Raw genomic sequence first — 27,824 nt, 5'->3', positions numbered from 1 at the left:
TCCTATTTTGTACACAGTACATAGCCCATTAAGCTGAAATTACGATGATTTTTTTCGTACCTCTTAGATTTTTAGCTCCCCCTCCCCAAAAAACGAAACCTGTTAAAAATAACACTAGATGACATTTACACATTTCGAACTAAAATTTCACTTGTTCTACTTCTCTTTTACAAAAATTAGGATGCCTCTAAAATTTCAAAAAAAAAAAAAACAATGCTGATAAAAAAAACTTTCACAAAAATAGAATGATGCAATACTTTCATAAAAATAGATAGCGAGAAAAAAATCCTGGATTGGCCCCTGGCTTCTCTAAATTGTTGTTATAGTAAGTTAATTACTTTGAAGACAAAGGGTCAAGAAAGGAGCTAACGGTCTAATCTTGTGCAAATGAAGGCTTCTTCTTTTACTGTTGTTTATTTTACATAGCCTGAATCGCTTAAGAACATTCGAGCTATGTAAAATAAGCAGTATACAGGTAGGGTAACGGTCTCTGCGAATCCTGCTGTAAATATTGGTTCAATGCATTGGTGTTGAGGGGAAAAAACACACACACATGCGCAGATAGCCCGCAACAACGTATAATCCGCATTAATTAATTTTACACTTTTTAACAGATAATCTGCGGATTATATGCAAGATAATACGATATAATCCTTTTTCTTAATTTCAAGTTAGTATGCACCAAAAAAAGGAAAATAAATAAAAGTTATAAATTATTATATTCTGAAAAAAGTGAGGGGGCCCGGGCCCCCTCTGGCCCCTCCCAAGAGCCACCACTGCCTCATTGTACTTCATCGCCAGTGAAAGCAAAATTCAATATTCAGCTATGACATCTTTGAAGAAATAACTGCACAGTAGTTAATAGGGTTGGGCAATGTAGGAATTTCTACATTGTGATGCATCGCAAACTTACATCGCAATGTAGAGAGAAATACAGTGAAACCTGTGTAAGTTGACCACTCGCGGTGCTCTACTTTAGTGGTCAACTTAAACAGGTGGTCAACTTAAAGAGGTTGATTTATATGATAAGGGCTAATTCCGTGCCTGAAAAAAGCGGTCAACTTAGACAGGTGGTCAACTTACGGTACAGATGTGATATACCCCCCCCCCATTTGGCGACATCCGTTTTTTGCACAAAATTGAAATATTTTTCTCGCCAATAAGGCGATAACTTTTTAAGCATGGCATCCCTGGCGAAACTAACCTGTGTTTCGCAACCGAAGGCAATCTTAGATCTGTTCAAACTTGTTTACTCGGTTTCACACAGGAGAGATACGTGTTGTTTCGTGCAATATACCTTACAAGAAAGCTTATTTTGTGTTAGTTTAAATTTCAGTAGTTGTGTTTTGAAGTAAAAAACATTAGAAAATGCCAGTTTCTTCAAACTTGAACGTTAATTAAAAGTGGTGTAACTCCAACGTGGTGTGTATCTGTAATGTGCCATTGTCATATGATGTATTGTTTTAGACTGAGTGAGGATTTATACCATAAAAAGGTAAGTTCTTTATTTTAGAATTCAAAAAAAAAAAACTTTCACTTCCGAAATTCTTTGTTTTTACAAATCCTTGAGGGGTTCTTGTAGTTTTTAACTTTATTTTTACTGTATGTAGATTAATTTTACAAAAATAGTACGGTTATTTTGTTCTAAAAACTAATTCTTATCGATGCCACGAATTATTTAGATATTCTATTAACGTGCCTCCTTTAGGTACTGAATTTCTGAAAATAAGTTGACTCCAGGATTTTATAAAAATATAAAGGTGTTATTTTATGTAAAATATAATAGGTATTTTGAAAGCATGTCTAGATAGCAAATAAATGTATGGTATTTTTGTATTGTTTATGTTTAGGATGTTCTGTTGAGACACTTTTCATACATCGAAATTTGAGTAACTAAGCGCTTTTTTGGCTGAAATAGTTATTGATTTTGGGGATGTTTTCCGCTTTAAACATCGCAATTTGAATCGCTTTGCTCTTTTTTTAGCATAGTATGAGAAAAGTTTTTGTTCGATGAAATGCATGTTGGAAAAAGCTTTTATTTCTATTGGTACATATTTTATTGGTGAGCTGTTATAGTAATTTGTCAATTTAAGCATTTTAAAAACTTTCTAGTTTCTGGTATTTTTGAAGCGTATATTCATGATGTTTTTTGTTGTTTCATGTTGTTTTTATATATATTGTGTTCTGAAATGCTTTGATCATGTTTTTTTATCTGATTTTTTCCTGTTGGCGCTAAAAAAGCATCGCTAAGAACGATGTATGACATATGTCGTCATACATCGTTTTCTTGGCGACGCTTTCTTGGCGTCAACAGGAAAATGTCGCCAAGGGTGGGGTATATCACATCAGTTCCCAACTTACAAGGGTGGTCAACTTCACAGGTTTTACTGTACATCACAATGTAAGTTAAAAAAATAAATAAATAAATTTGCTTGTTTACGATTTACAAAATATATACATGGTATAAAATTATATATCATTTCAGATACGAATTAACAGATTTCAACACCAAAAAGAAATTCATTACATTATAAAGCAGTGCTAAAAGCACAAGTTAGTGAAAAATATGGAAGACAAGTTTTAAGATTACAATGAGCCTGTTTTTTCAATGCAAGAAGTTGTAAGTAAATGGATGCAAAGTCATGAATTCCATTCAAAAGCTCACATTTTCAAGCATTAAAAATAAGGTTCCTTGTAGATGTATGCCCCTGCATAAAATGGATTCACAAATTATATTTGTTTTCCAAACAAATGCCACAAAAATAGAACTGAGTTGTTTCTGAAAATTATATAAATTTCATATTTACATAAAACATTTATAAAATTTTCTTTTTTTTTTTTTTAAGAGAGGGAGGGGTTGGTGACATTACGAGTTACCGACCCGTGTGACATCTGTGCTAGGAACTCCAATTCTTGTAACACCAAAATATATTTTGCATTTTTTGTTGCTATTTTGCTCTTTAAATTTTGCTTTTTTTCTGGCAAGTGACTAAACTTACTAGTTCATCAACATATCTTTTGTCTATAACCAACAACAGCATATGTGCAATTCTTACATGTTTTGGGAGAAATAAATGTTTAACTCTTCGCACCTTCATTGTTAAACCAGATTGGATTGACACACTGCCAATTAACATCGGTGTGAAAAATTAGAGATTAAAATGGCAGCAATCCTTGACCGGTGTCTGTACATTGGAGCAGTATCAATGCGTTGGTTTAGAGAAAAATTCTAAACTTGTTTAATGATGTAGGATGCATACCGTTTTTTTTGGCAATACATTGATGCCCAGCCCTAGTAGTTAATATTTTGGGCGAATGAATAATGCATTGTGTGTGGGGGGGGGGGGGGGGGGGGGGGGGGGGGGGGGCGGGGGTACTAATGAAAATAAAATTAAAAAAAGTTTAAGAACTGCAATTCCCCTTGATGTATTTTTTTTCTCTATTTTGAATATTGTATATAATTCAAAGTGTTTGAAGAAATTTCGAAAACGTAATTTTAGGTATCTTTAGTGATGCTAAAAACTAGGGGGTTCAGGGGTTTTCCCCGGAATAAATTTTAAAATTGAAGTCTTAAAGACCCCAAGTGTAGGCCATTTACCACCTTTGATGATGTAGCAAAAGACAGAACTTTTCCCCAGAAATGTTTCGATGTAGAAGTTTCAAAAACGCAATTTCAGACAATCTTTGAATGATGTTGAAAGATGAGGAAAGAAGGACGTGGGGGCTCCTCTCCCGAAATTTTTTGAAATTTAAGTCCCGATAAGTGCAATATAATGAAGGGTTACTGTAATTTTTGGTCATACTTAAGAGGAAACTGTTTGTCATGGCCTAGTGATGAACAATAAATTATTCTTAAATAAAGTGAAATAATTTCTTATAATTTTATTTCTAAGAAAATTGCTATAATTCTTCAGTGTGTGTTGCTAATATCTTCTGTTTTTGGACACGTTTACAAAAAATAATTTTTTATTTTTAAGAATGGAGTGCTGTCCTAATTTTTTTTTAAATTTAAACACTAAATTTGGACCCTCCCCCCCCCCATTTCTTTTTGAAAAATTTCTGTCTTGAGAATGTTTGCAGTTTTCAACCCTGTATATAAGTTAATTTAAACCCTTTGAACTTGTGATTTTACTTCATATTTTTCCACTTTTCTAAGATGCTAATATTTGAGCAAACTACCCATTAAAAGTGGTAATGTTGAGCACAATAAAGTTTAACTCTTATTTGGCAAGTATGTCACCATCGGTTGTAGCAAAAATGTGTAGCAACTCATATGTGTTCTTTAGCTCATACTTTTTCATTTTTTCAGCTTCCTAATCTTGTTGTGAAATGCCTGTTGTAAACAAAAAAGCAAAAAGCATGAGCAAAGAGCAGTTAGAGCTAATTGTATCAGCTCTTGAAAAGAATTCTGATGTGTCAAGAAATGGAGCAGGGCGGGATTTTGCGAGAGATGAGAGAAAGAAAAAATGGGCAGAATTAGCATCATCACTCAATGCTTTAGGAGGTGCCGTCAAAACCTCAAAAAAATGGATCAAAGTAAGATTTGTTTATTTTGTTTTTTAAAATTGTTTATTTACACTATTTTGTAATTTTCTTCTGTTAAACGTTATGCCATGTGTTTGTGTTACTCTCACTTCTCCCAGTTTAGATTTTACATGAAAAATTTCTGAAAAATGTTTTTTACATTAGAGCATGATGCTTGATTTAGCTGTAAGCTTAAAAACCTGTAAATTAGGGCCCCCACTTTGATGAAGGTCCCGTACTCCCAAAAATTGCATAAATTGTGCTTAAAGAGAAAAAAAGGTGAAACGTAGGGGAAAGTGGGGTAAAACCGGGAAATCGGGAGCAAACCGGGTACTCCCTTCTAGCCCTTGTAAGTGCTGCAATCACGTGGATAAGAGAGGAATTACCCTCCACCTTGATGAAAAAGCAGTGGCCACTAAATTATAACTCATTAGACTCACTTCTTTCGTTCCTGTGAAGAAAATTCTGTTTGAGTGGTTTTTACTTAAAATTTTTGAACAAAACTAGACCAATTATACTACAATCCTGTTTCTGCAACAGTAAAGGTATGTAGCTCTCTTTGTACAACATTTAATTATGTTCATTATCATTCTAAGTAATTGTTTGTAGCGTTCTGTATAGTCATATGACGGCTTTTTTTATGAAAGCTGTATGTGCGGGGCAAAATCGAGTGCTAACCAAGGGCCAAAACCGGGTACTACTCCCATACACTGAGAGCAAGATGCAGCCGAAAGAGGACAAGAGAAAAGGAAAAACTCATTTTGATGAGCTCCCCATACAAACTTCATCTTCAGGCAACATTAGAAAAAAAGAAAAAGAAAAATGATGGAAAGAAGACCAAAGATGGACGGAATAAAAAAAAAAACCTGAAAGATAAACGAATCAAAGAAAAGGCAACATTATAAAGATGCCAAAATGGAACAGACAGAAAATAAAAGCGTCCAAGAAAAGAAAAATGAATGAGCAAATGAAGGATGAGTCCAGTGATGAGAAGGACAATACTGCCTAGTACCAGTGCCATGCCAGTAGCATCATCCGGGGAAAGTTGATCCCCCGGTAACCTTTTTTGGTGATGGTCAACTTAATGGCAGATGCAGCCTAACTGTAGGAGACTCTAGATCTCTTAACTTGGGCTACATTGGATGGTGAAGGGGTAGAACCCTCCAATAGACCCTTTTTTTAGATGGGGTGTCTTGCTGTCTCTGTTCCTGGCTCTGTTGGAACTTGATAGCACATTGGCTATTCCTACGTTGCCGGCTGGTCAGCTTTTTGGAGGTATCGGATGGGCCAGGTACTTCAGGATTCATAGTTGTTGCAGGAGGTTCCTGAAAACAGTTTTGTTAGTGTTGTCTGCTGACCCCTTTTCAGGAGCAGAGACAGTTTCAGTGAGGGTTGGCTGCGTCTGGATAACCCAGGAGGAGTCAACCTTTTGTTTTGGGCGGTTTTCACTGCAAGATTTTTGTTTAATTTTATGTTTATCCATGCTTAGGGAAACCTAGGGTAGGTATACGGTCACCGTCAGAATTGATCCTCTCTACAGGCGGAAGGCAATATTCAACGAGGGTTTGCCAGGCCACGAGGGACCGTTTGCGACAACCTTTAACCCCGGTTTCCATATTCTCATCGGCACAGTTCCACACCTTGGATTTGGGTTGCCTTTCCTGGTTGGTTGAGAACCTTTCGGCTCCACTGACCAACACAAGTTATGCCACGGAGCTTTCGGCACCCTCCCCTTTTCTCGTCTGGGCTTTGAACTGGCAACGGCAGAGTTATTACATTACAAATATATAGGTGCTAATGTTTGCCTTGTAGAATTTAATTTACGTACACTATTTAGTCCTTTATTTTCTTTCGTTTTATTGTAATGGTAAATACAATTTCAATGTAAATGTAGATAAAGATTATTAATTGCTTTATATGCATATGTGATTGTGAATTTAATAACCATGTTTCGGGATTATTATTATTATTTTTTTAAATTTGAGAGTCTGTTGTACAAAATAACTGATGTGTTTTAGCAATACTTTGAAACAGAAAAGTGCTTAGCTGCAGTTGACATATAGTGGACATTAAACAATTTCTTAACAGACACTTGGGTCATCCATCATATCATATAATTGAAAATAGTCAAAAGTGTTGGTTTATTTAATAGGTATAGAGTAGTGGGCATCATAAGTTGCTTCATTTAAGACAGAAAAGTGACTGATTAGTGCTTGAAGGAAATACAAAAGTTTTTTTAACTTTTATGTTTTGAGACATTTCAAAAAAATAATTACTGGCCGTAATGTTTTTATCGTTTTATAAATACAGTTGGCGTTCTGTTTAACAACGCTCTATTTAATGACTTTCCCTATTTAACGAGATGGCTTTTCATGATCCCATATTGTTCACTATAGTGTTAAAAGCATTCTATTTAAGGACGCTTTCTACTTAAATTTTTGGTCCCTTGAAAGTCGTTAAACAGAAAGCCTACTGTATCTCTAGTGTCTGCACACCTTTCACATTCTTATCATTGAAATAAGATTGATACGAAACCATGTCGGGAACACCATTTATGTGTAAATGGTTAGAACACCGCTTGTCCAGGTGATCCCGCCTATATACCATGCAGTTGAGGTACGTCTATTCATCAAAGTATATTGTAGCATAATTTAATATTAATACTATTTAAAAAAATGAGAGACTGTTTTAGATGCTATTTTTCTCACTTGTCGACCATTTTGCAGACTATTTTTCATTTAAGACGCTACTAAAACGACTATTTTTAGGACCATAATCAGTGGCAGCCCTGCCATATTTATAATATTTTTTTTTCTCTATCTGTTTTTTTCTATTTTGCATATTTTTATTTTCATCTTTTCTTTCATTTTTATCCACCTTGCTTTGTTTATTTGTTTTTGTAATGCGGTTGACATTTCCCACTTTTCTTCTGTTTTTCTTTATTTGTCTTTTTCCGAAAACTTCGTTTTTAGTTTGTTTCATTTCCTGATATTTTTTCTTCTACTCAGCTTTTTCTTTTCTTGTGGTTCACGGTTATTGACATTGTGTTTTTGTTATAGCCTTGTCCAATATATATTTGTATAATCTTTGTCCAATCAAATTCGTTCCTTCTCTTGTGTCATGCCTGTGAGAAAGCTCCTGCTGTTTGTTTACATTCTGATTGGTTCATTATTGGTTTATAATTTTCTCATTGGTGTTTGGTTATTCCCCTATTTTTATTTTTTAAGCTGTTTGCTTATCTGGCTCTTGGCTTTTGTTGGATGTTTTGTCATTCATAAGCTCATTTCTTTTGCATTGAAAAAGGCTTTTCTTGTAACGCTAAAACATGTGTCTGCAGTAATCTGCAGTTTGCTTTTTGACTTTCTTATTTCTTATTTTACAATCCTCTTCAATTGCAATTCTGACGCCAAATAATCAGAAGTTATGGTTCTTAAAAGCAGATGGAAACTTTGTATTAACCGAATAAGCTTGCAATAATGCTAACAATAATTCTTAGTTTGAAATTTACTTTAGTTTTTCAGGTTTTTGTCAATGATTCTAGATAAAAAAGGAAAAAAAAAGCATATACATATAAGGCAGTGAAAAACAAAGGGATGTAAGTGGACTATTTAAAGTTTTGAGTAAAAGTTTTCAGATCAGATCCTAGGTAATCGGTACTGATTAACAGATGATGCTTTTTATAGGCCTGAAACCAGCAAAGCAACGAACTCCTTGCAACTTAAATCCTGTTGGTTAAAAATTTTGATTGTAGTAGATCCATCTTGATTTGTACTAAAGGTTATCACATTTTAAATGATACTAAAGATATAAAACAAAGATTTTTAAGGAACAAATTTCACTTTATATTGCTTATGAGCTGACCTCCGTTTAAGTAAATGTGCTTCGCAGAAAGAAAACATAATTTTTTAAAAGTAATCAATTAGTTTAAAAATATTATTTTTAATTGTTAATTTTCATAAAATTAAAAATGCTTCTCTTTCTGGTCTCAGCTTTCAGAAGGATATATATTTTTTTAAAAATATGTACTAGCAGACTTTTGGAAACGTCTTAATTTTAGTTAAATTATTTTATACTGGAAATTCTTCTGATTACTAAATATGATTTTCTGTTTTTCTGAAATAGCTTCAGTTTTTTTGCATGTAAAAAAACAATATCTTCTTCAGGCTTGCTACTGATTCTTATTCCCAATGCAAGCCTTTGCTCCTTGCTGGAAAAATAATATGACAGAATTACACGTTTTGCTTTCTGCTTTAGAAACCAGGGTTGTGGATGCACTGTAACCTGTCTGCACCAACAGTGTTGTAGTAAAAACTGAGCAAACGCATTTTATTTTCAGTGCTGGAGTGACAAGAAAAATGATATGAAGAAGAAGGTGAACCGAATCATTGAGGACAGGGCGAAACCAGGTGGACCGACATCCGGGGAAAGGTTGACTGCTCTTGAACGGAGGATAATAAATTTAACAGGGTGGTCTGAACAAATTAGAGATGAGGACCTGTTTGAAGCTAATGCTAAAATGGATTGTATGGTAGGTTTTTCTACATTTATGAAAATATTCTGCATGCACTGCTCAGGCATGATCAGGCTAAGTGAGAATACCCAGTAATGGCTAAACAGTTTTTTCCTATTTCGTTTTATTGTGTCCAAAATTAAGGACATCTTTGAAAAAAAAAATTTGAATTCAAATCATTAGACAAATTTATTGCAAGTATCTAGTGGCGCCGTTACAAGGAAAAGCGGGGGGGAGGGTGTCTGTCGTGGATGTCCTACGTATGGGAGTAGGGGGGGGGGACATCCAAAGTGGAATTACAAATTTTTAAAAAGTACAAATACTTCAATTCAGAAAATTTTCACACCCTTCAGAAAGGGGCTGATACCAAATTAGATTTAAGAATTTATGAAAAATATAGGTACTTCAGCTCTGAAACTTTTTCCAAACAATTTAAATTACAATTAATTTATCAAACAGAGTACCATTACCATCTGCATTAGTGCTGCCTGACATCCTTCTGGGGTGTGACACCCAAAAATGCATTTCAGAGTAAGTTCCTGACAAACATAAATACTAAAATCCTGATATATTAAAAAATATATTTAGTGAATCAAGCACAGTAACATTACTACTGAGCAGTGGCGTAACTACGTACCGCATGACCCCGCAACCTGGGGGGGGGGGCCCAGAGTCGGAAGGGGCCCGAAAGCTTTTGAGCTTTACTTTCATTCAAATTTATTGATTTTTCCGTAAATTAAACGTAGTTTGAAAATGCTTATGCTTGTATTTTTTCTGGAGTGCCAGAAATCTGCACTTCTTTCCAATGTAAGTAGAGACAGGGCCTATTAAGATATTGGGGGCACAAAGCCAAATACTTTTCTGGGGCCCCCTTGTAGCTAAACATTATAATTTTTGTCGTTTGCAAAAAATAGTTTTAGCCCTTCGGGACCCCTAAATTGTAGGGGCCCTAGGACACGGCATAGTTGGCCTATTCAGTAATCAGGCCCTGAGTAGATTGAAGGTGCCCAACCTCCATGTGTGAAAACCAAACCTTGGCTTCGTGCAAAAGTATCACAATGTGTGTGTGTGTGTGGGAGAGGAGAGGGGAGCGCACACACAAACACGCACTTGGTCACTGCTACGGGGTGACGCGACGGAAAAATCAGAGTTGACCGCACAAGAGCCCGGAAAAGAACAGTACAGTTGTAGTGATGTCAGAGGTGGTATATTCACTACATAACTCGGTTTTAGTAGATCACTGTTTAATACACATATTTACAGGTTCACTTTTCCAGTGGCAATCTTCCTCTGACTGCCATTGCCGATTCTCAGTTAGCCTTGTGGGAGTTCAAGTGGTTGCGCAATTGGGGTATCCATAGTTGCCCAATTGGGATTTCTCCTCTTGCATGAACCGATCTGATGAATTTATGTATTTCCCACAGAGTATTCCCCCAGTGACTGAGGGTTGTTAACCCAAAGGAACGATTTTTTTTTTTTTTTTGAGAATCAACACTGGAAGTCATTTCATATTGTTAAAGAAAACATAAAATATATACATATATACAAAAATAATTGAAAATTTGAGATTGATATCTATACATACAAAAATCTTTCACTAATATTTTACAGTGGAAAGAAGATATATTAGGTTATATGTTGCTAAGTTTTTTCGAAAATGTACTCATCTTCCGTATCTGGTGACATATGTTGCAGGTTCGTTTATAGGTGTTTTATTGATAGTTTTTAGTTTTGGGATAGTTGCTGGAGGTGGAGAATGGACAGTCATTCAATTTTGAAAATATGTTTTTCAAATGTTGGTGATGCTCTTCGGGATTTTTAGATGCTATTAGTATATCATCGACGAAGGCGTAAACTCCTGGTAATCCTCGAGTAATTTTATCTGAAAAACTTTGAAATGTAGCACTTATGTTACAGAGGCCGAACTGCATCACTGTACTTTCAAATAGGCCAAAAGGAGTACAAATTGCAGTTTTGTGAATATCGTCCAGATGAATAGGAATTTGGTGGTACGCTTTTTTTAAGTCAATTCGACTAAAAATTTTTGTTCCGTGTAATTCAGCTGTAAAATCAGCAACACAAGGGATGGGATATTTATCTTTTATTGTTTGAGAATTTAGAGATCTAAAATCACCAACTGGTCTCCACTCTAAAATTCCTTTCTTGGGAACCATGTGGAGTGGTGAAGCGTAGTTGCTTTTCGAAGGTCTTATATGTCCTAGATGCATCATATTTTGAAATTCTTGCTTAGCAATTTTAATATGTGGTGAACAGTATTGTGTTTTACTGTTTGATATGGATTAGGTAATTTGGTAATAGCAGGAAATTCTCGCAACAATTTATGATATTCTGTATCTCCAGAAAGAGAAATATGAATCGAATGTAGTTTCGAATCTTTAATTCGGCCTGCTGATTGCAATTTTGTTTTCGTATCTCTCAGACACTTATTGCGGAGATCTGGCACCAATTCAAAATAATGGAGCAAATCTGCTCCAAGAATAGGTGAACTAACATCTGCAATCAGGAAAGTCCATAAAAAGTTTCGTCTTAAATTCAGATTCAGCGATAAGGTTTTCTGACCATAAACATTAATGTTGGAAGAATTTGCTACCATAAGGGTTTGTTGTGTAGCATTTCGTTTTTGGTAGATATTAGCAGGAATTAAACTGACGTCCGACCCTGTGTCAACCAGAAAAGAAATATTTGTTGGTCGGTCACGAATGAACAGGCGACGTTGATTCCTTATGCAAAGAATAAGTCGCTGCTATTCCTTGCTCGTTTTGTTTCCCTGCCACTTGCAAGGTTTCATGCATTTTTCTTCTCTACATTTGTCTCCAAAGCGTCTGTGATACCAACAAATTGAAAGATCACGATTAGGAGAGACACTCCTTTGGCGAGACCCATTATTTCTGCGGTTGAGCGAACGATTGCCAGAATAGGAAAGACGATCAATTCTTTTATTTAACTTTTCAATTTCGTGAAGAAAGTTAGTCTCAAGTGTTGATTCACTTTTATTAGACACTGCAAAAGTCTCCCTGGGAGATGGTGAAACTTCGATGATCCTATCAGCAGTTTCTACAGCTTTGTCTAAAGTAAGTTCAGAAACTGCAGCTAAAATTGTTTGGACTGAAGATGGCAAACGCTAAATTTTCAGCTACATTTAAAGTTTCGGTGCGACGTTTCATGTTCCGTAGCAATTCAGATGGTTTGCGAGAGCCTAATTCTTCCCCTGAAAGTAACTTTCGAATTTCCTGTTGGGATGTTTCCCCAGACCGATTTATTCACCAAATATCCTAAATAAACAAACAAACCACTGACGTAGACCGGAAGTAGCGAGTCTTATTTCCGGTTAAGCGCCAATCTCCATTGCTAGAGATAGGTGTTCATAGCGAAAGCGATTTTGTTGTGCTTCTTTAAAAAGCAGAATAATGTCTTCTGCGTATTTCAATGCATTAAATAAGAAAGACAAACTTAGTTATTGTTAAAAATTATCTTTCAATGGCTGTGACCTTACCAATCCTTTAGTATATGGATGGCGAATCTATTACTAACGATTGATGTTTACAGTGTTCAGGCAATTTTGTTTTCTTTCAGTTCTAAGTAGAATCATGTCTTTTGCGTATTTTAATGCATGAAATGAGTATAATAGGCTTTGCTATTCTCAAAAATTGTCGATCAACGGATCTGATTTTCCTGATCCTTTAAATACAAATATAAGAAAAAAAAACGAGTCTTCGTTTGTCGATCATTACCGCGATTTCAATGATAAGCATTTATGAATACTTCCTAAACAGAAATAAAGTTGATACAAAGTCTGCTTTCAAGAATCACAAATCTATTGGATTGCAAGTACGTTGTGAATTGTAATTCCTATTCTTAAGTTGAAGCTATTTTTTCAAAGATGGAAGCTTTTCTGCACTGCGTTCACACAGAATGGCTATGACAGGGAGTTTTGGTGTCATATTCAATCAATTCTCCTGTTGTAGCTTTTCAGTTCACACACACTTATTACAGTTGCTACCTAATTTTCAGGTTTGATATTTAATATATTTTATTACATATTTGTTCATCACTTTTTTTTTTTTTTTTTGTTTAATCAACTTGCTTCTGTAGCAAGATTGATAGGCATAAAAAAAAAAAAAAATTGAAAGATAACAAAATTTAAATTTAATCTCCGAGTGCTTTCTCCTGCGTTAAAATTGCTTTGAATGTAATACCAATAGCTGTACTATGATACTATACTATAACTTTAATTAATGAGTTTGTTTACCGATTGTCGAATATCTAAATTTGTTTACAATTAGAGCGCCTAATATTAAAGTACCGTCAATAACTCTCCCAAGTCCCAAGAGACGGGCTAAATGGTTCGAGTTATTGATAGTTCGAGCTATGGGAAGTTTTTTTCTCATGAGGTAATGAATAGTGGTTCTTTATTTTAATCACACAAATCAAACTGTTTGAAACCCGTCAAAACACTGGAAACTTTCAGCTTTGCAGGAAGCCAATAAAAAATTGTTCAGGTTGAGTTTTTCTAATAATCAATTTAATATAGATCAATATAGATCTTCACACATTACAGTAAAAATACAAAGCTGATGAAATTAAGGTGAATGTTTCCAGCTCGTAAATACCTCGCACAAAGTGTGTTTACTACATAATATTCATTAAGATTCAATCCTTTCGCTTTAAGGCATTGGCTTTGATTCGACGATCAGGACATTTAGAAATTTGAACATCTTTATTTCTGACATCTTATTTGCTCCTGTCCTCATGCTGTACCCGAAAGCAGAACAACATCCCCTCTTTTTACGAAAATTTTGCGCCTTTGAAATTCATGATTAATTTTAAAAATTCAATCAAATTACAGATACATAAACAGAGCAATTCGTCGTAAAAAGCAATACAAATAAGACTTCCGCCGGAAGTTTTGAGTGACCCCGTGCAGCCCTGCAACCTAGTGTTCAAAAGAGTAAGCGTGGCTTGGAATTTGGTGAATAAGTTCTTTCTTAATATGGGAATAAGGATCGGTTCTATCTGGTTTCATTAATACATCTCTTATTAAAAAAGCTGTATCAGGAGGAAATATGTGCAACTACGTAATTATATTTTGTTTTTGAATCAGTTATGGGCTTTGGAGTAGCAAGTTCAAAAGTACTTTCACACATTACAAACCATAAACTAGGATCTGATTGATGGTATTGGCGCATTTGTACTGTATTTATTTTAGACATTGAATGAATCATATTAATGCATATAAATATAGTACTGTTAACATAAATGCATAATTTATACTATTAATGGGAATTAGGCATTATAATCACAAACGCCACATATATACAACTGAAAAATGCAATGTTAAAAAATTATCAAGCAAAGTATATTTTTAAAAGATAACACTTCATGAAAACAAACAGTAATCACATGCATATGAAACATTTTCTTCGACTTTAGCATAAGAAAAACACCAAGAGAGCTTAAACTGAAGTTGAGGGAGATAAAGGGGCACCTAAGTGACCTACTTTCCCACGGAATCAAATGCAAGGCACAGAGAAATGATTTACAGAAATTGCACTTATCTGCGACCTTGAAAGCAAAAGTTCCCCACTGTTGCTTTGGCATTTCTCCTCGGTTGGAACACTTTGAAGATGCTGTGCTCAGCTTCATCACGCAATTTAATCCATTTTTGAAGAGTTGTTTTAATTGCATTTTTAGAGCTTCTACTTTGAAAAATTGTCGGTTCTCTGAACGTTTCTAAAGATGACCTACAAGTGTGATTTTAAGAGTCCAAATTCAAAAATTCCCGAGGATGTACACTCAAGCCTCTTCAATAGGGTGGTCCAAAATTTCGAAGGTGTCAATTTTTTGAGTCCTACCCTCCCATTTTGTTCCAATGTATTAAAAAATAAATCAGACAAAATTTGAAAACATTTCGATAATATTTAGAGGTAGCTCAACGCAGATAAAGTTTTCATCATTGCTGAATAGAACACGTACGACACACGACCATCGACCTCACTAAGGTAAAATACAATTGCTATTTTTATTAACAAGAAAACAATGGCTTTATAAAATTGCTATTTTATATAGAGACTTAACAATAGCCATTATGAAAATACTTTTGTAAATACAAATAAATACATAAAATCTATTCCTTTAACAGTCGTGATCGAATAAATTTTCAACTTGTTGTTGCTTATGTATGTATTCTAAATTGTTTTGGTCTTGATTTCACCACTGTTGGAATGGCAGTTTGCACTTATTTTTGAAATGCATATGTCTCTTTACTTTAAAATAACTGAGCATGGCAAATACATCAATTAGATCAAAATCAGAGGCTTATCTTCTTAGTTCAACCATAAGTGAGCTGACAGGTAGTAAACTACCTTCGATTCGTATGGCATTGGGTACATTTCTTCATAACCATATTGAATTAAAGAAATCAGAAGAGAATCTTCAAGAAATACAATAGAAGAAATAACAAAATTTCGGCAGAAAGCCAGAATGCCCGTATAAAGACCCCAAAACTGTCAGCCCAAGTTAGAAAAACTTTATTAACAATGGGAGTTATTGAAAAAAAAAACAAAAACAGAAGTACAATGACACAAAAAAATAAAGAAGGTGAGCTTTGCAGGACTGGGTCCTAACTGACGAAGATTTTGAAATGTGCTTTGACACAACGAGTGTTAACACCGGGGAAAGCAAGGGTACCTGTGTTTTACAAGAGTAAAAACTAAAGAAAAGGTTACTATATTTTGACAAAGACTTGAGGAAACACTAAATTCTGTCATTGAATCTAACACTCGCTAGACTGGGAATATTGGAGGGGGGAGAGAGAGAAAGGAAAGAAGAAAAATAACGGAGCACGAGTTTGCGAAAAAGCGCTGCTCTTGCAAAGAGGGTAATCTGTTCGCAAATTAAAACGTTGGTTTTAAAACGTTGATATCTTGGACAATCTAAGGCGGGGTGGGGGGTTACTCACGGGTTACAGTATAAAATATCGAAAAACTGAATTGAAAATATTTTTGAAGCTAGGAGTGGTTTGATATTTCTCCTCTGCAAACCCTTAAAAATTTAAAAGTCAAAAAGTTTTAGGCTGTCTCTAATGATGTAAAAGTGGGTTTTAAAAAAGAATCGAAGACTGGAGTCTTAAAAACACTAATTTAGGCTATCTTTGGTGAATTTATGAGAGATGGTTTTGGTGTTTTAACATGAAAATGTTTTGTAGCTGATGTATTAAAAACTATTTGAGGCTATACGTAAATGACTTAAGTTAAAGGGCATTTGAGACCCTCTTCCGAAAAGTGTTTGTAATTGAAGTCTTAAAACTTTCATGCTGTCTTTGGCATGCTGTCTCGAGGGCGCTCTCTTTAGGAGAAATTCCGAAATTGGAGTCTTAAAAGCGCAACTTAAGACCATCTTGGGGTTCGGGGTTCTCCTTTCCCAAAAAATATTCAAAGCTAAAGTACTCAGCTTTAGGTAATCTTTGGAAGACTTAAGAAGAGGGAATTCGAAGGCTTTCTCTCAATACGTTTTAGAATTTAAATTCTTAAATCTTCGGTGATGAAAAGGGGAAACCGTAAATTGAGGTAAAATTTAGTGAACTTAGAGGAAAGAGTTCGGGGGGGGGGGGGGGGGTCTCTCTCCCCGAAGTATTGAAATGCTATTTTAGCTATTTTTGAGTGAGTTAAGAGTTAGGGAATTCAGGGGTCTTTCTCGAAACGTTTTCGAAATTGAAGTCTTAAAACTTTGGGTTGTCATTGGCGATGTGTGGAATCGAGTTGCTCTCTCAATAGAAAAATTAACCTTAAACAAAAACTTACACTGCATTTAGTAAACACAATGAGAGGAGGGGGGGTATTCCGCACCCTCAGCCCGAAATATTTTCGCTTCTGAAATTTTTAGAACTTTGTTTTGGGCTATCTTTGACTGACTTAAGGGGGAAGGATGTAGGAAGATTCTTTAAAAAAGTTTCCAAAATTAAAGTATTAAAGTTTTTAGGCGGTCATATGTCATGTTTATAGGTAAGAGGGGTACTATTCCTACAGAACAATTTAGAAACTGAAGCCTTAAAAATTGAAATTTAGAACATTTGTGGTGAATTCAGAGGAAGGGTGCCGGGAGTTCTCTTCCGAAAATTCTCTGATGCTGAAATATTTAAAGCTCCACTTTTAGACTATATTTGAGTGCCTTAAGAGGGATGTGATTCGGGAACCCTGCCTGGGGTTAGGGTTCGGTTCCCCTATTTCTTTTTTTAATTAATGAATGTTGGAAAGGGTACTGATGAATACGAGTCATAAATAAAGCAAAGAATTCACACAAAAATATGACTTTGTTCAAGGTTCACAAAAATTCGATTTAATAGTGGACTGTAATGAATGAATTCAGAAGAATTCGCACAAAGAAACTCAAAACACAACTCAAGAATAGTTTCACACTCAGACAAGAAAAAAGAACCACCACTCGCACACAGAACACCACACATCAATTCGAAAATCAATCAAAGTCGAAGTATTTTTTAGACTGTTGCCACAACAGTGTAAAACACATTATGTAAATTAAATTATTGCCAAAAACCATGGAGGAAAAAGTTTTAGCCCCATATAAAGAATAAATTTCACGGACTTCACGGTTATTATATAGAGAAAAAATGATAATCAGCCGTGAAGCCGAACAGCGCATTTTCTTTTTCTCTTCCTTTTTTGTTTTGTTTTCGCTGTACCAAACATACCCCCAGCCTTGAAACCCCAGGGGGCGGGGGTTCAAAATTCACGAAAGGCAAGCACCTGAAATGAGAACACATAAATACAACAAAGAAACTAAAATAGAAACAATTGAAAATGCAGTCTCTAAAAAAAGTCACAAAGTCCGTTCAGAGGTAAAGCACAAAGTTTAGAAATTGGTCTCTTTAGTACACCATTTGTAGTCAGTAGCTCTACAACACGCACTCTACTATCTTTTCCTGGGAAAACATGTTGAATCCTACCTAGACTCCAGCGTAGAGGAGGAAGGTTCTCATTTTTCACTAACACTAAGTCACCTGGTTGAAAGTCACGTTATAATTTACACCACTTAGGCCTCTGTTGTAACCTACACAAGTATTCATTACTCCAACGTCTCCAAAAATGTTGAAGTATCTTTTGCATGTTTCTCCAACAATCAATGTGGCTAATTTTCTCTGTAGTCAAGTCCGGTTCTGGAATGGCACTCATAGATGTCCCAATCAAGAAGTGTCCGGGAGTCAGAGCTTCTAACTCATTCGGATCTGGTGAAGCTGGTGTTAGTGGGCGCAAATTTAAACATGCCTCAATTTGCGTAATAAGCGTTAAGAATTCTTCAAACGTTGGAACAACGTTTCCAAGGCATCTCTTTAGATGATACTTGACAGATTTAATTCCTGCTTCCCACAGGCCTCCAAAGTGAGGCGCAGCGGGAGGGTTGAAGATCCATTTGATGCTTTCAGATGACAGATAGCCATGAAGATGATCATTTCGTAACATGTCGAACGCCTTTCTCAACTCTTTACTGGCACCCTTGAAATTTGTGCCACAATCACTGTGGATTTCTACGGGCTTGCCTCGACGTGCTATGAACCTCTTCAAAGTTGCTATGAAGGATTTTGTCATAAGGTCTCCTACTATTTCTAAATGTACTGCTCTCGTAGAGAAGCAAACAAATAGACACACGTAACACTTTGTAATTTTCACTCCTCTGCCAGTTCGATTTTTGATATTGAATGGTCCGGTGAAATCTACTCCTACACGATTAAATGCTCTGCTTGCAGTAACTCTTGAAACTGGAAGATCAGCCATCATCTGATTCGCAGTTTGAGCGCGAAATCTGCAGCAAATAACACATTGATGAGTACACCTTCTAATAGCATCTCTAGCACTAAGAATCCAAAACCTTTGCCGTATAACCGAAAACAGTAATTGTGGGCCAGCGTGAAGATAAACTTGATGATAGTAGTTGATGATCAAATTTGAGATATGATGACTCTTAGGTAGAATCATTGGATATTTTCTGTTTTCTGATCTGTCTTCCACCTACACGCATAATTCCTGTTGAATCTAAAAATGGTGTTAAACTTAAAAGCTTACTACTTGATTTCAGAGGTTTCGCAGATTTTAAACAGTTCAACTCCTCGGAAAATGCTGATTGTTGAACAATTTTAATAATCGCTGATGTACTCTTCAAGACTTCCTCTGTTGATAAATGGCTCTGAAGACGATTCTCAGGTAGAGTGGAACAGTTATTTTTGAATCTTATACACCATGCTACTACTCTGCATAGCTTTAACCACGATGAATATTTTGTAATTAATTCTGGCTCTTGAAATTTTGACACACACGAATTGTAGCCTTTTTTCTCCTCCTTGAGCATAGTTTCACTTATGTTTGAGTCAATGACTACCTTTGGTTCAGCAATTTCAATAGGTTGTTTGAGCCATTGAGGTCCGTGCAACCACAATGAACTCCTCAAAAACTCTGATGGTAGCTTTCCTCTAGTTCCACAGTCGGCTGGATTCTCTGCTCCAGCTACGAATTTCCACGAAACACTAGGATTGGTATCTTGAATTTTGGCTACACGATTTGCAACAAATGGTTGCCAGCGACGTGGTTCAGAGTTAATCCATGACACTGCGACACGCGAATCTGTCCAAGCATAGATATGATCAAAGGGAATTTCAATATGGGTACAAACAACTTGTAAAAGGTTTGATAACAGTAAAGCAGCACAAAGCTCAAGCCGCGGAAGAGACTGAGACTTCAGCGGTGCTACTCTAGTTTTTGCAGATAAAATATTTACTTGCACTTCCTGATCACTTGAAGATTTTACATATATCACTGCACAATAGGCCTTCTCTGAAGCGTCAGAAAACCCATGAATTTATATAAGAGATGGACTGGAACACAAAACAAAACGCGGAATTTGAAAAGTTGATAGCTGTGGTAGTTCTAAATAAAATCTTCTCCACTTTTCTTCACATTTTTTACCAATAGGCTCATCCCAACCAATATCGTAATTCCATAACTCTTGAATTAAGATTTTGGCGTACACAATCACAGGTGCTAACCATCCCATAGGATCAAAAATTTTGGCAATCTCAGAAAGAATATTTCTCTTAGTGCATGGCTTCTCGATATCAATGGAGTCAGTGAATGAAACGTATCTGTAGATGGTTGCCACTAAATTCCTAAAATCTTAACTCTTGTGTCACAATTGATCTCTACAGAAGTATTATTTTCTCTAAATCTTTCGGGAATGCCCTCTAAAACATTTGGCACGTTTGAAAGCCATTTTCTCAGCGTAAAACCTTCCTTCAACATCATCTCAAACATTTGTTTGGTCACGAGTTTGACTGTTTCTTCACGTTGGGCTCCTGAAAGAAGGTCATCAACGTAAAAATCACGAATAGCAACGTCAGTCGCTAAGGGAAAGTTGTCCTTTTCATCTAAAGCTAACTGTTTCATTACTCTCGTAGATAAAAATGGGGCGCTCGCAGTTCCATATGTAACCGTTACTAATCTGTAAGATTTTAAAGGTTCATTTGAATTTTCTCGCCACAAAACTCTTTGCCAGTTCCTTTCTTCTGGATGCACTCTAATTTGCCGAAACATTTTTTCTACATCTGCGCAAAAGACTACTTTATACGTTCTAAAGCGAAGGAGAATATGGAAGAGTTCTTGTTGAATTCTTGGCCCTGTCATCAAAAGATCATTTAACGAAAGGCCTGAGGTTGATTTCGCAGAAGCATCAAAAACGATTCTTAGCTTGGTAGTAGAACTCGATTCTTTTACTACACCATGATGGGGTAAATAATAGGATGAATCACTAAACACCACGTTATTAGGGACCATTTCCATGTGTCCTAAGCTATAGTATTCACTCATAAAGTTCTTGTACTGCTCGTGCACCTCAGGCTTAGATGATAATGATTTCTCCAACGATTTAAATCTGCAAACTGCTGCTTGGCTAGACTCACCAAGCAACTCTGGAGATGAATGGAAGGGTAATTTTACCGTATAAATACCGTTTTTATCTCTCGAAAATGTAGATAAAAAATGATTCTCACAGTCTTGTTCTAGTTTAGTTAAACTAGAAATTTCAGGCACAGAGTCTAATTTCCAAAAATTAGTTAGCATCTCTTGTGTTTCTAACTGAATATTATTCACTTGAATAGTATGATTCCCCGTCGCAGGAAAGCTAACACTACCTGAAATAATCCAGCCTAAATCAGAGCGAGATGCATATGGCATATTTTCGCCTCCCTTGATGGTTTCTCCTCTGAACATTGGCATGGAAATGTCTACTCCTAATAGAATATCAATTGGTCCACTTTTGAAAAATGTTGGATCTGCTAAAGTGAGATCACTAAATTGTTCAACAAACTCTTTACTCAAAGTTATATGTGGTAATTCTCCAATAATTTTGTTTATCACGAATACGGGAGTGGTGAATGATAACTTATTAGTGAAATGTGGGACAAATTTGATTTCTGAAATTCCATTAGTTTTAGCATCTGATGATGCAAGGCACGATATGAGAAATTTAGCTTTTTTTCTAGATAAGCCTAACCTCTGTAAACAATCCTCAGTTATGAAGCTGGCTTGGCTACCAGGGTCGAGTAACGCTCGACAAAGTTGCAACTCTCCAGAAGAATCTACTACCTTGATGATTGCAGTACACAATAATACCTGCCCATGATAGTTAAAATCAGAAACACAAGAGTTTATAGGCGCAGAAATATTTTCATGCATCGATGAATCTCCGATTTTGTTTTGATCACTGTATGATACAGCTGTTGATTGTGGAACAAATACCTTAGCGCTGGCTGATAATGTATTTGAATTACTCACACCTTGATAATTAACTTCAGAGTTGTTCTCAAACTGATTATAATGAAGCAAGGTGTGATGATTTTTAGCACATTTTTTACATTTATAAACACTCTTACACTGCGATACTCTGTGATTTGAAAGTAAACAATTGAAGCACACATTATTTTTCTTCACAAAAGTAACACGGTCTTGAACACTTAAATTTAAAAATTTATTACACTTAATTAAAGAATGCTTAGCCTTGCAATCAACACAAAAGTGAATGGATCTCTGATGTGAAAGTTGACACCTTTTGATGAACACTTAGCTTTTTATTGCCCTGTTGTTTACTAGTTTGCAGTGTCCTTGAATGAGATTTTAAAAATTCTAATAATTCATCCAGTTTTGGAATACTATCTCCTTCCATTGAACGTTCCCACCAACCTCTTGTATCTGGGTCTAATTTAAATTGCACGATAAACATTAATAGAGTGTCAGAAAAGCTCTCTATTTTGAACTGTAAAGTCTCGAAAGACCGAATACATTCTCTTACACTATCCACCAAACTTAAAATTTGTGAAGAATTTTCAGATTGCAATGAAGGTAAGCACAACAACTTCCTTACTAAAGCACTCATAAGTTCTCTTTTATGCGAAAATCTTTGTGAAAGTAACTCCCACGCTATAGTAAAATTTGCATCAGAAATCGGAAGTGATTGCACAACTTTTAACGCTTCACCTTTTAAAGAACATTTTAAATACTGTAATTTCTGCCCGCCTGATAATTTCTCATTATTCGAAATCGCAGCATTAAAAAGGTCACTAAAGGACAACCATTCTTCAAGATTACCACCAAAACTCGGCAGAGTTAATTTTGGTAGTTTTATATCAGCTGCCTCGAAACATTTACTTTCATTTTTTACAACAACAGAACTGTTCTTAGAAATGGCTCTAGAGACTACAAGAAGTAATTCGTCAATTATATCGCATTGACCTTGTAGCTCAGTAATATAAGAATCAAGTTCCGATTCTTCAGACAAATCAAAAATATTATTGAACACAGAAGTTATATCTTCACTAGATTTTTGAATTTTTATTTTGAAGAATTCCAATTCTGTGGAATCTGCACAATCAATACTACTGTTAATTTTCTCCCTTAATTTTGTTAAACTGGCTTTAACAGCAGTTTTTCTTTTTTTCAAGGCTTTAAGATCCATTCTCACTCACAAATAAATGGAACAAACTCACCCTCGTTGATGCATAAAATCTCCGGCTCCGTCGGTTCAAAAATAAATATGATGAATACAAGTCATAAATAAAGCAAAGAATCATAGGCGGATTTACGGGGGTGCCAGGGGGTGCACTGCACCCCCAAAATTTTTGGTTGGGTTTTGAAAAAAAATAGTTTAGTATATTTCACTCAGAAACGCAGTTGGGGGAAAATTTTCATAGCTGCTATACTAGTAAATTTGCTTGAATCCAGTGTATCACCACACGTCGCTAGTGCAAGAAAAACATAACTGTGCTGATATTAAGAATTAAAATAATTTTATCCATTTGGAAAAAAAAAAACTAATAAATAATTTCATGCAAATAAAGAAACTTCACAAACAATTTATTGTTCAGTGCTGTGTTATTGTATAGAATAATTGTATGTTCTGTAAGTGGGTATTTATTCGTATATCAATATCAATTCTTCTATTTTTAAACAACAATGTCTAATAAAATCCTAAAAAAAACCATGTTTATTGCAAGAAAATTTATCAAGAAAATCTACATAAAATCAACCGAAAACCAACATTTTTAAGGTAAATTTTCAAAAATTTTTGAAGGAAGACTCCCAGACATTTTGCTGCAGTGGTGCATCCAGGGGGGAGGGGGCACAAGACTGGTGACCCTCCCCACAAAATTTTGAGTAGATTTTTTTTTTTTTTTTAAATATTCTTTATTATTGAAGAGAAGAAAAGATTGCATTTTGGGAAAACGCAGTTATTTTACGAAAAAAAATAATGTTGGGAAAAATTCTTAATTTCTTTCAAAAAGAAATATTGACATTTAAATTTTTCAACAGTTTCAAATTATTGGTGGCGAATTGTGTGCCTCCTCCCCCCTCCTCGCACAATGCTCTTTCTTTCATATCTCCCCCCTCTCTTTTTTTTTTTCATTTTTTCTATTATGTTTTCATTTTTTCTATTATTCCTCAAAATGTTTCTTCTCCAAAGCCCTTTCCCAGCCAAAGTTATTACAGAGTACCTCAAATTTCGTTTCTTTATTTTTCACTTTCGCAAAATTTCCAAGGAAGATCTTCTAATCACCTAAATACATCGAAAATCATTTAAAATTGCGTTTTTGGAGCTTCAGTTTTGAAAAACTGCAGTGTGCCTAACGTTACCAAATATGGTCTTACACTCATGTGTTTAAGACTTTAATTTTGGAAAATATTCGAACAAGGGCCTCCGACCCCTTCCTCTAATTTTACCAAAGAGTGTTAATATTTTGGTTTTGAAAACTACTGTTTCGAAATATTTAAGTGGGAGAATCCTTTTTTAATACCATGGAGTATTGCAGAACTTCATTTTTAGGACTTCAATTTCGAAAATTTTCCAGGGGAGAGCTCCAGAACACCCTGTCCCGTAACAGCATCAAAAATTGTCCTCCGTAGTATTTTTGGAACTTCAATTACGAAAAATTAAAGAGGTAGCGTGGGGGAGGGGGGGGGGGTACGTATGTCTATCTGCTTTTCAAAAAATCGAATGGATACAGTCTATGAGTTTCATTCCTAACCCAAACTATAAATATGGACTATAATCACATTCATAAGACTAAAATTTCTAAGAATAGCCTTGGAGCCACACGTACCTTTCTTGCCCCTAAAATATCACCAAGAACTGTAAAACTGCGTTTTCAAAAATACTATTTAAAATTTTTTCTTGGGCGTGAATCCCATTCCAAACCAGTAGCTGGATTCACCCATTGCATCTAATATCGACTTTCGTTTAAGACTTTTTCTGCAGTTTGAAATGTTAAGAATTACCCATCCCCTTAAATTTACTAAATATGGTTTACATCGCGTTTTTTAGACTTAAAAGTGAGTCTTGCCCTAAAATTATTTTCTGATTCGCCACTGCCTTGTTATTCCGGGAATCCCCCCCCCCCCTCCTCAGATTCCTGTTATTGTTGCGCCCCCAAATCTTTCAGCCTGAATCCGCCTATGATTTGATGTATTTTAATTAAAAAAGTAAAGTATATAATTCTCCGTTATGACATTCACAAACCAACGAAAAACACAACTACAAAAATAAAATAAGACACAAGTAATTAAGCTCTCTCATGATATCATATTTTAATAATGCAACATTTTAAAACAAATTTTTTGTAACAAATGCACCAAAATTTTGCTTTTTTGTTGAATCCTCCATACACTCAATGCATATGAAACCAAAAAACAGTAAAAACCATGCCCATGTAAATACATTAATTTCTGATTTATCAAAAGTCAGCAGGGAAAGTGCCCCTCCTGATCCTCTTTAAGTGACAGGCCTGCCTTAAGAGGCACATCCCACAGATTGAAAAGTACTGCCCTACACAGAGAACAAACAGCATTTGGTGTATAATTGAACTCTGATCAGCGGACGACGGGAAAGAGATAGAGAAATGAACTGCTTTTTTCTGGCACGTGACAATAAGTTTTAAAATGGTTATTTCAATAAAATTTGTTCAGTAAAGTAGGATTATTAATGGATAATTTTCTCTTAACCTTTAATAACTAAAAGGAGTATTATTTATTCCATTAAAATTTATAAAAGATGAAACATTTCAAAAAAAAAAAAAAAAAGAGAGAGAGAGAGAGAGAGAAAGTTGAACTCATTAGCTCCGATAGGACTCATAATGTCAAAATATTGACTGTAAAGCATACCTGATTAGCATGCATTCAGGGGCTACTCGATGAGAGGTCTCTGTGAACTTTCATAAACTTTCCTTTCCCAGAAAATTTTGTCTGACGAGTCTTCAAATTTCGAGTAGTTTTTTGTGAAATATTGCATTGAAAAGATATTCTCATTAGATGTAGTGATGTGGGTAATTAGGAATTTCATTCGGAAAATCGAGAAGTAACCCCCCTGAATAGTATAAAATCGGGGAGCCCCGCATGTATTACACTAAACAGAATGGTACTTACCCATCACGGTCTTTTGACTTTTTGAAGACGGTTCCGTGAATGTTGATGATGATTCAGTAGTTAAAAATTGCTCAGGTTCCATTGATGTAGAAGGTTTGCTACGTTTTCCCGTTTCAAGCCACCTCTCCATAGCCCTAATCGAATATGTAAAAAAAAGTATTTTTACCAAAATAGGAGCGCGCTTCAGGTCACCTACTGTCAAGGAGACCAAAAGACCACATGAAATTATCTTTGTTTTTGTTGGAACGTTTCCCAATAGGGAAGCTCCTTTTATTTGTCTTTTTTTCTTTTTTTTCTGGTCATCTTGCGCTTCTTTTTACGTTGGTCTATCAGAAGTGACATCACAGTATCCATCGTTATGCTGGCTTACGATTTGCTTTTCAAATTGCACGTTAATTTTTTGACTACTCCTTTTTTTTTTGTAACGTAACACTTTTTTGGTCAAATTTGAGATGCCGCAAACACATTTGAAAAACCGCGCTTCGGTAAGGTACTTTGAAGCCACGTGTCGAATAATGTCAAACACATGACACGTCTCTCCTTTCCCTTTCTACCCCAAATTTAACCTTTGACCAGCTAAGTGGTCTTCTAAATTTTTGTGCATCCTTTGGCCAGGGTGTTGTTGCCAGCTGCAAAAAACCGTCAAAGAGGTCTGGTGTCTCATTTTGTTTGGGTAACATCGGGGTCGCTATGAATTGAAACGAATAGGAGAAACGAACACTGCAAAACTCGAAACAGAAACCTGGAGGAGCCGAGAAACGAGATAAGAAAGAAAGGGACAAAAATTTAGATCCCCGTCTGACTTCTGCTGACTTATTAGCACAAGAGTCGTAAAAAGGGGCGAGGGGCGGCGACACGACTATGGAAGGTTGACATTGCACTAAAGAGAAAGTGTCCGCTTTCTAGCATCCTCCACTGAAGCTAGTGAGCGCAGAGAGCAGAGCAATGGTTTGTCATTGGAGTTCACTTTCCAACTTTCCGTTCACTATACAAATCACCTATTTTGCTTTTTTTAGTTCATTTTTTTTCGATGTTCATTTCGTTTTATTTGATAGGAATTAAAAATGGTAAATTATGTATTATGCAACTGTTTAAAGTCTTCAAAGCAAAAATAATTTCCCCAAAATAATGAATTTCATCTTGACAATTATCGAGGGGGTTCGATTTTCAAATATTAAGGGGGTCCAGTCCTCAAATATTGGGGGGGGGGGGGTCCGGACCCCCCGGCCGCGACGCCCATGATTTCAAACAAATCTAAGAAGGTTCTTCTGCTTTTATATAGGAGTTTAGTAAGACCCTATTTGGAGTATGCTGTGCAGTTTTGGTCTCCTTATCTGAGGAAAGATATTTTTGTATTGAAAGGGTTCAAAGAAGGGTTATTAGATTAGTTAGGGGACTTTTAGACTTAGATTATGATACCAGACTTAATAGGCTTAATATGTATAGCCTGGAGCAAAGGAGGGTCAGAGGGGACATGATTCAGTTGTTAAAATTTATCAAAATGAATGATGTTAATGGATTAAATTTTTGCACGGAAAGCAGGACGAGGGGGCATTGTTTTAAGCTATTCAAATCTTAGGCTAACCTGGAAATAAGAAAAAACTACTACTTGAGTAGGGTTGTGGGCACTTGGAACAGCTTACCAAAAGAAGTGGTAATGAGCAAGGGGGTGGATAGCTTTAAGAGGGCCATTGATCTTCATTGGGGACTAATAAAATGACTAGGACCAGCCTAGCTGGGCCAAGAGCCTGTTGCTGGTCGTTACATTTGTATTTGAAATTGTGCTACACAAATTA

The 27,824-nt window shown here is 35.6% G+C and overlaps 2 protein-coding genes across 5 annotated transcripts in view; one reads left to right on the top strand and one right to left on the bottom strand.

The window, feature by feature from the left end:
* The window catches only part of LOC129220408 (uncharacterized), an 86,214-nt gene that overhangs the window by 16,827 nt on the left and 41,563 nt on the right, over positions 1-27,824 (top strand). For 3 of the 4 annotated variants that reach the window (XM_054854825.1, XM_054854824.1, XM_054854828.1), the window contains exons 2-3: positions 4,310-4,536; positions 8,861-9,052. In XM_054854825.1, coding sequence (XP_054710800.1) covers positions 4,330-4,536; positions 8,861-9,052 — 399 coding nt within the window. In that variant the 5' untranslated portion in view covers positions 4,310-4,329. Of the gene's footprint in view, positions 1-1,119; positions 1,496-4,309; positions 4,537-8,860; positions 9,053-27,824 lie in introns of those variants that run through there. The other variant, XM_054854826.1, reaches the window with a different exon arrangement.
* LOC129220409 (uncharacterized) lies at positions 11,799-14,265 on the bottom strand. The gene is given in 4 exon segments (XM_054854829.1): positions 11,799-12,177; positions 12,179-12,316; positions 14,032-14,114; positions 14,116-14,265. Coding segments are annotated over 4 exon segments (750 nt in total).

This window comes from Uloborus diversus, chromosome 4 (genome assembly GCF_026930045.1).
Source record: "Uloborus diversus isolate 005 chromosome 4, Udiv.v.3.1, whole genome shotgun sequence".
NCBI lineage: Eukaryota > Metazoa > Arthropoda > Arachnida > Araneae > Uloboridae > Uloborus > Uloborus diversus.
The sequence above is the reverse complement of the archived record's forward strand: the minus strand, read 5'-3'. Positions and strand labels throughout refer to the sequence as shown.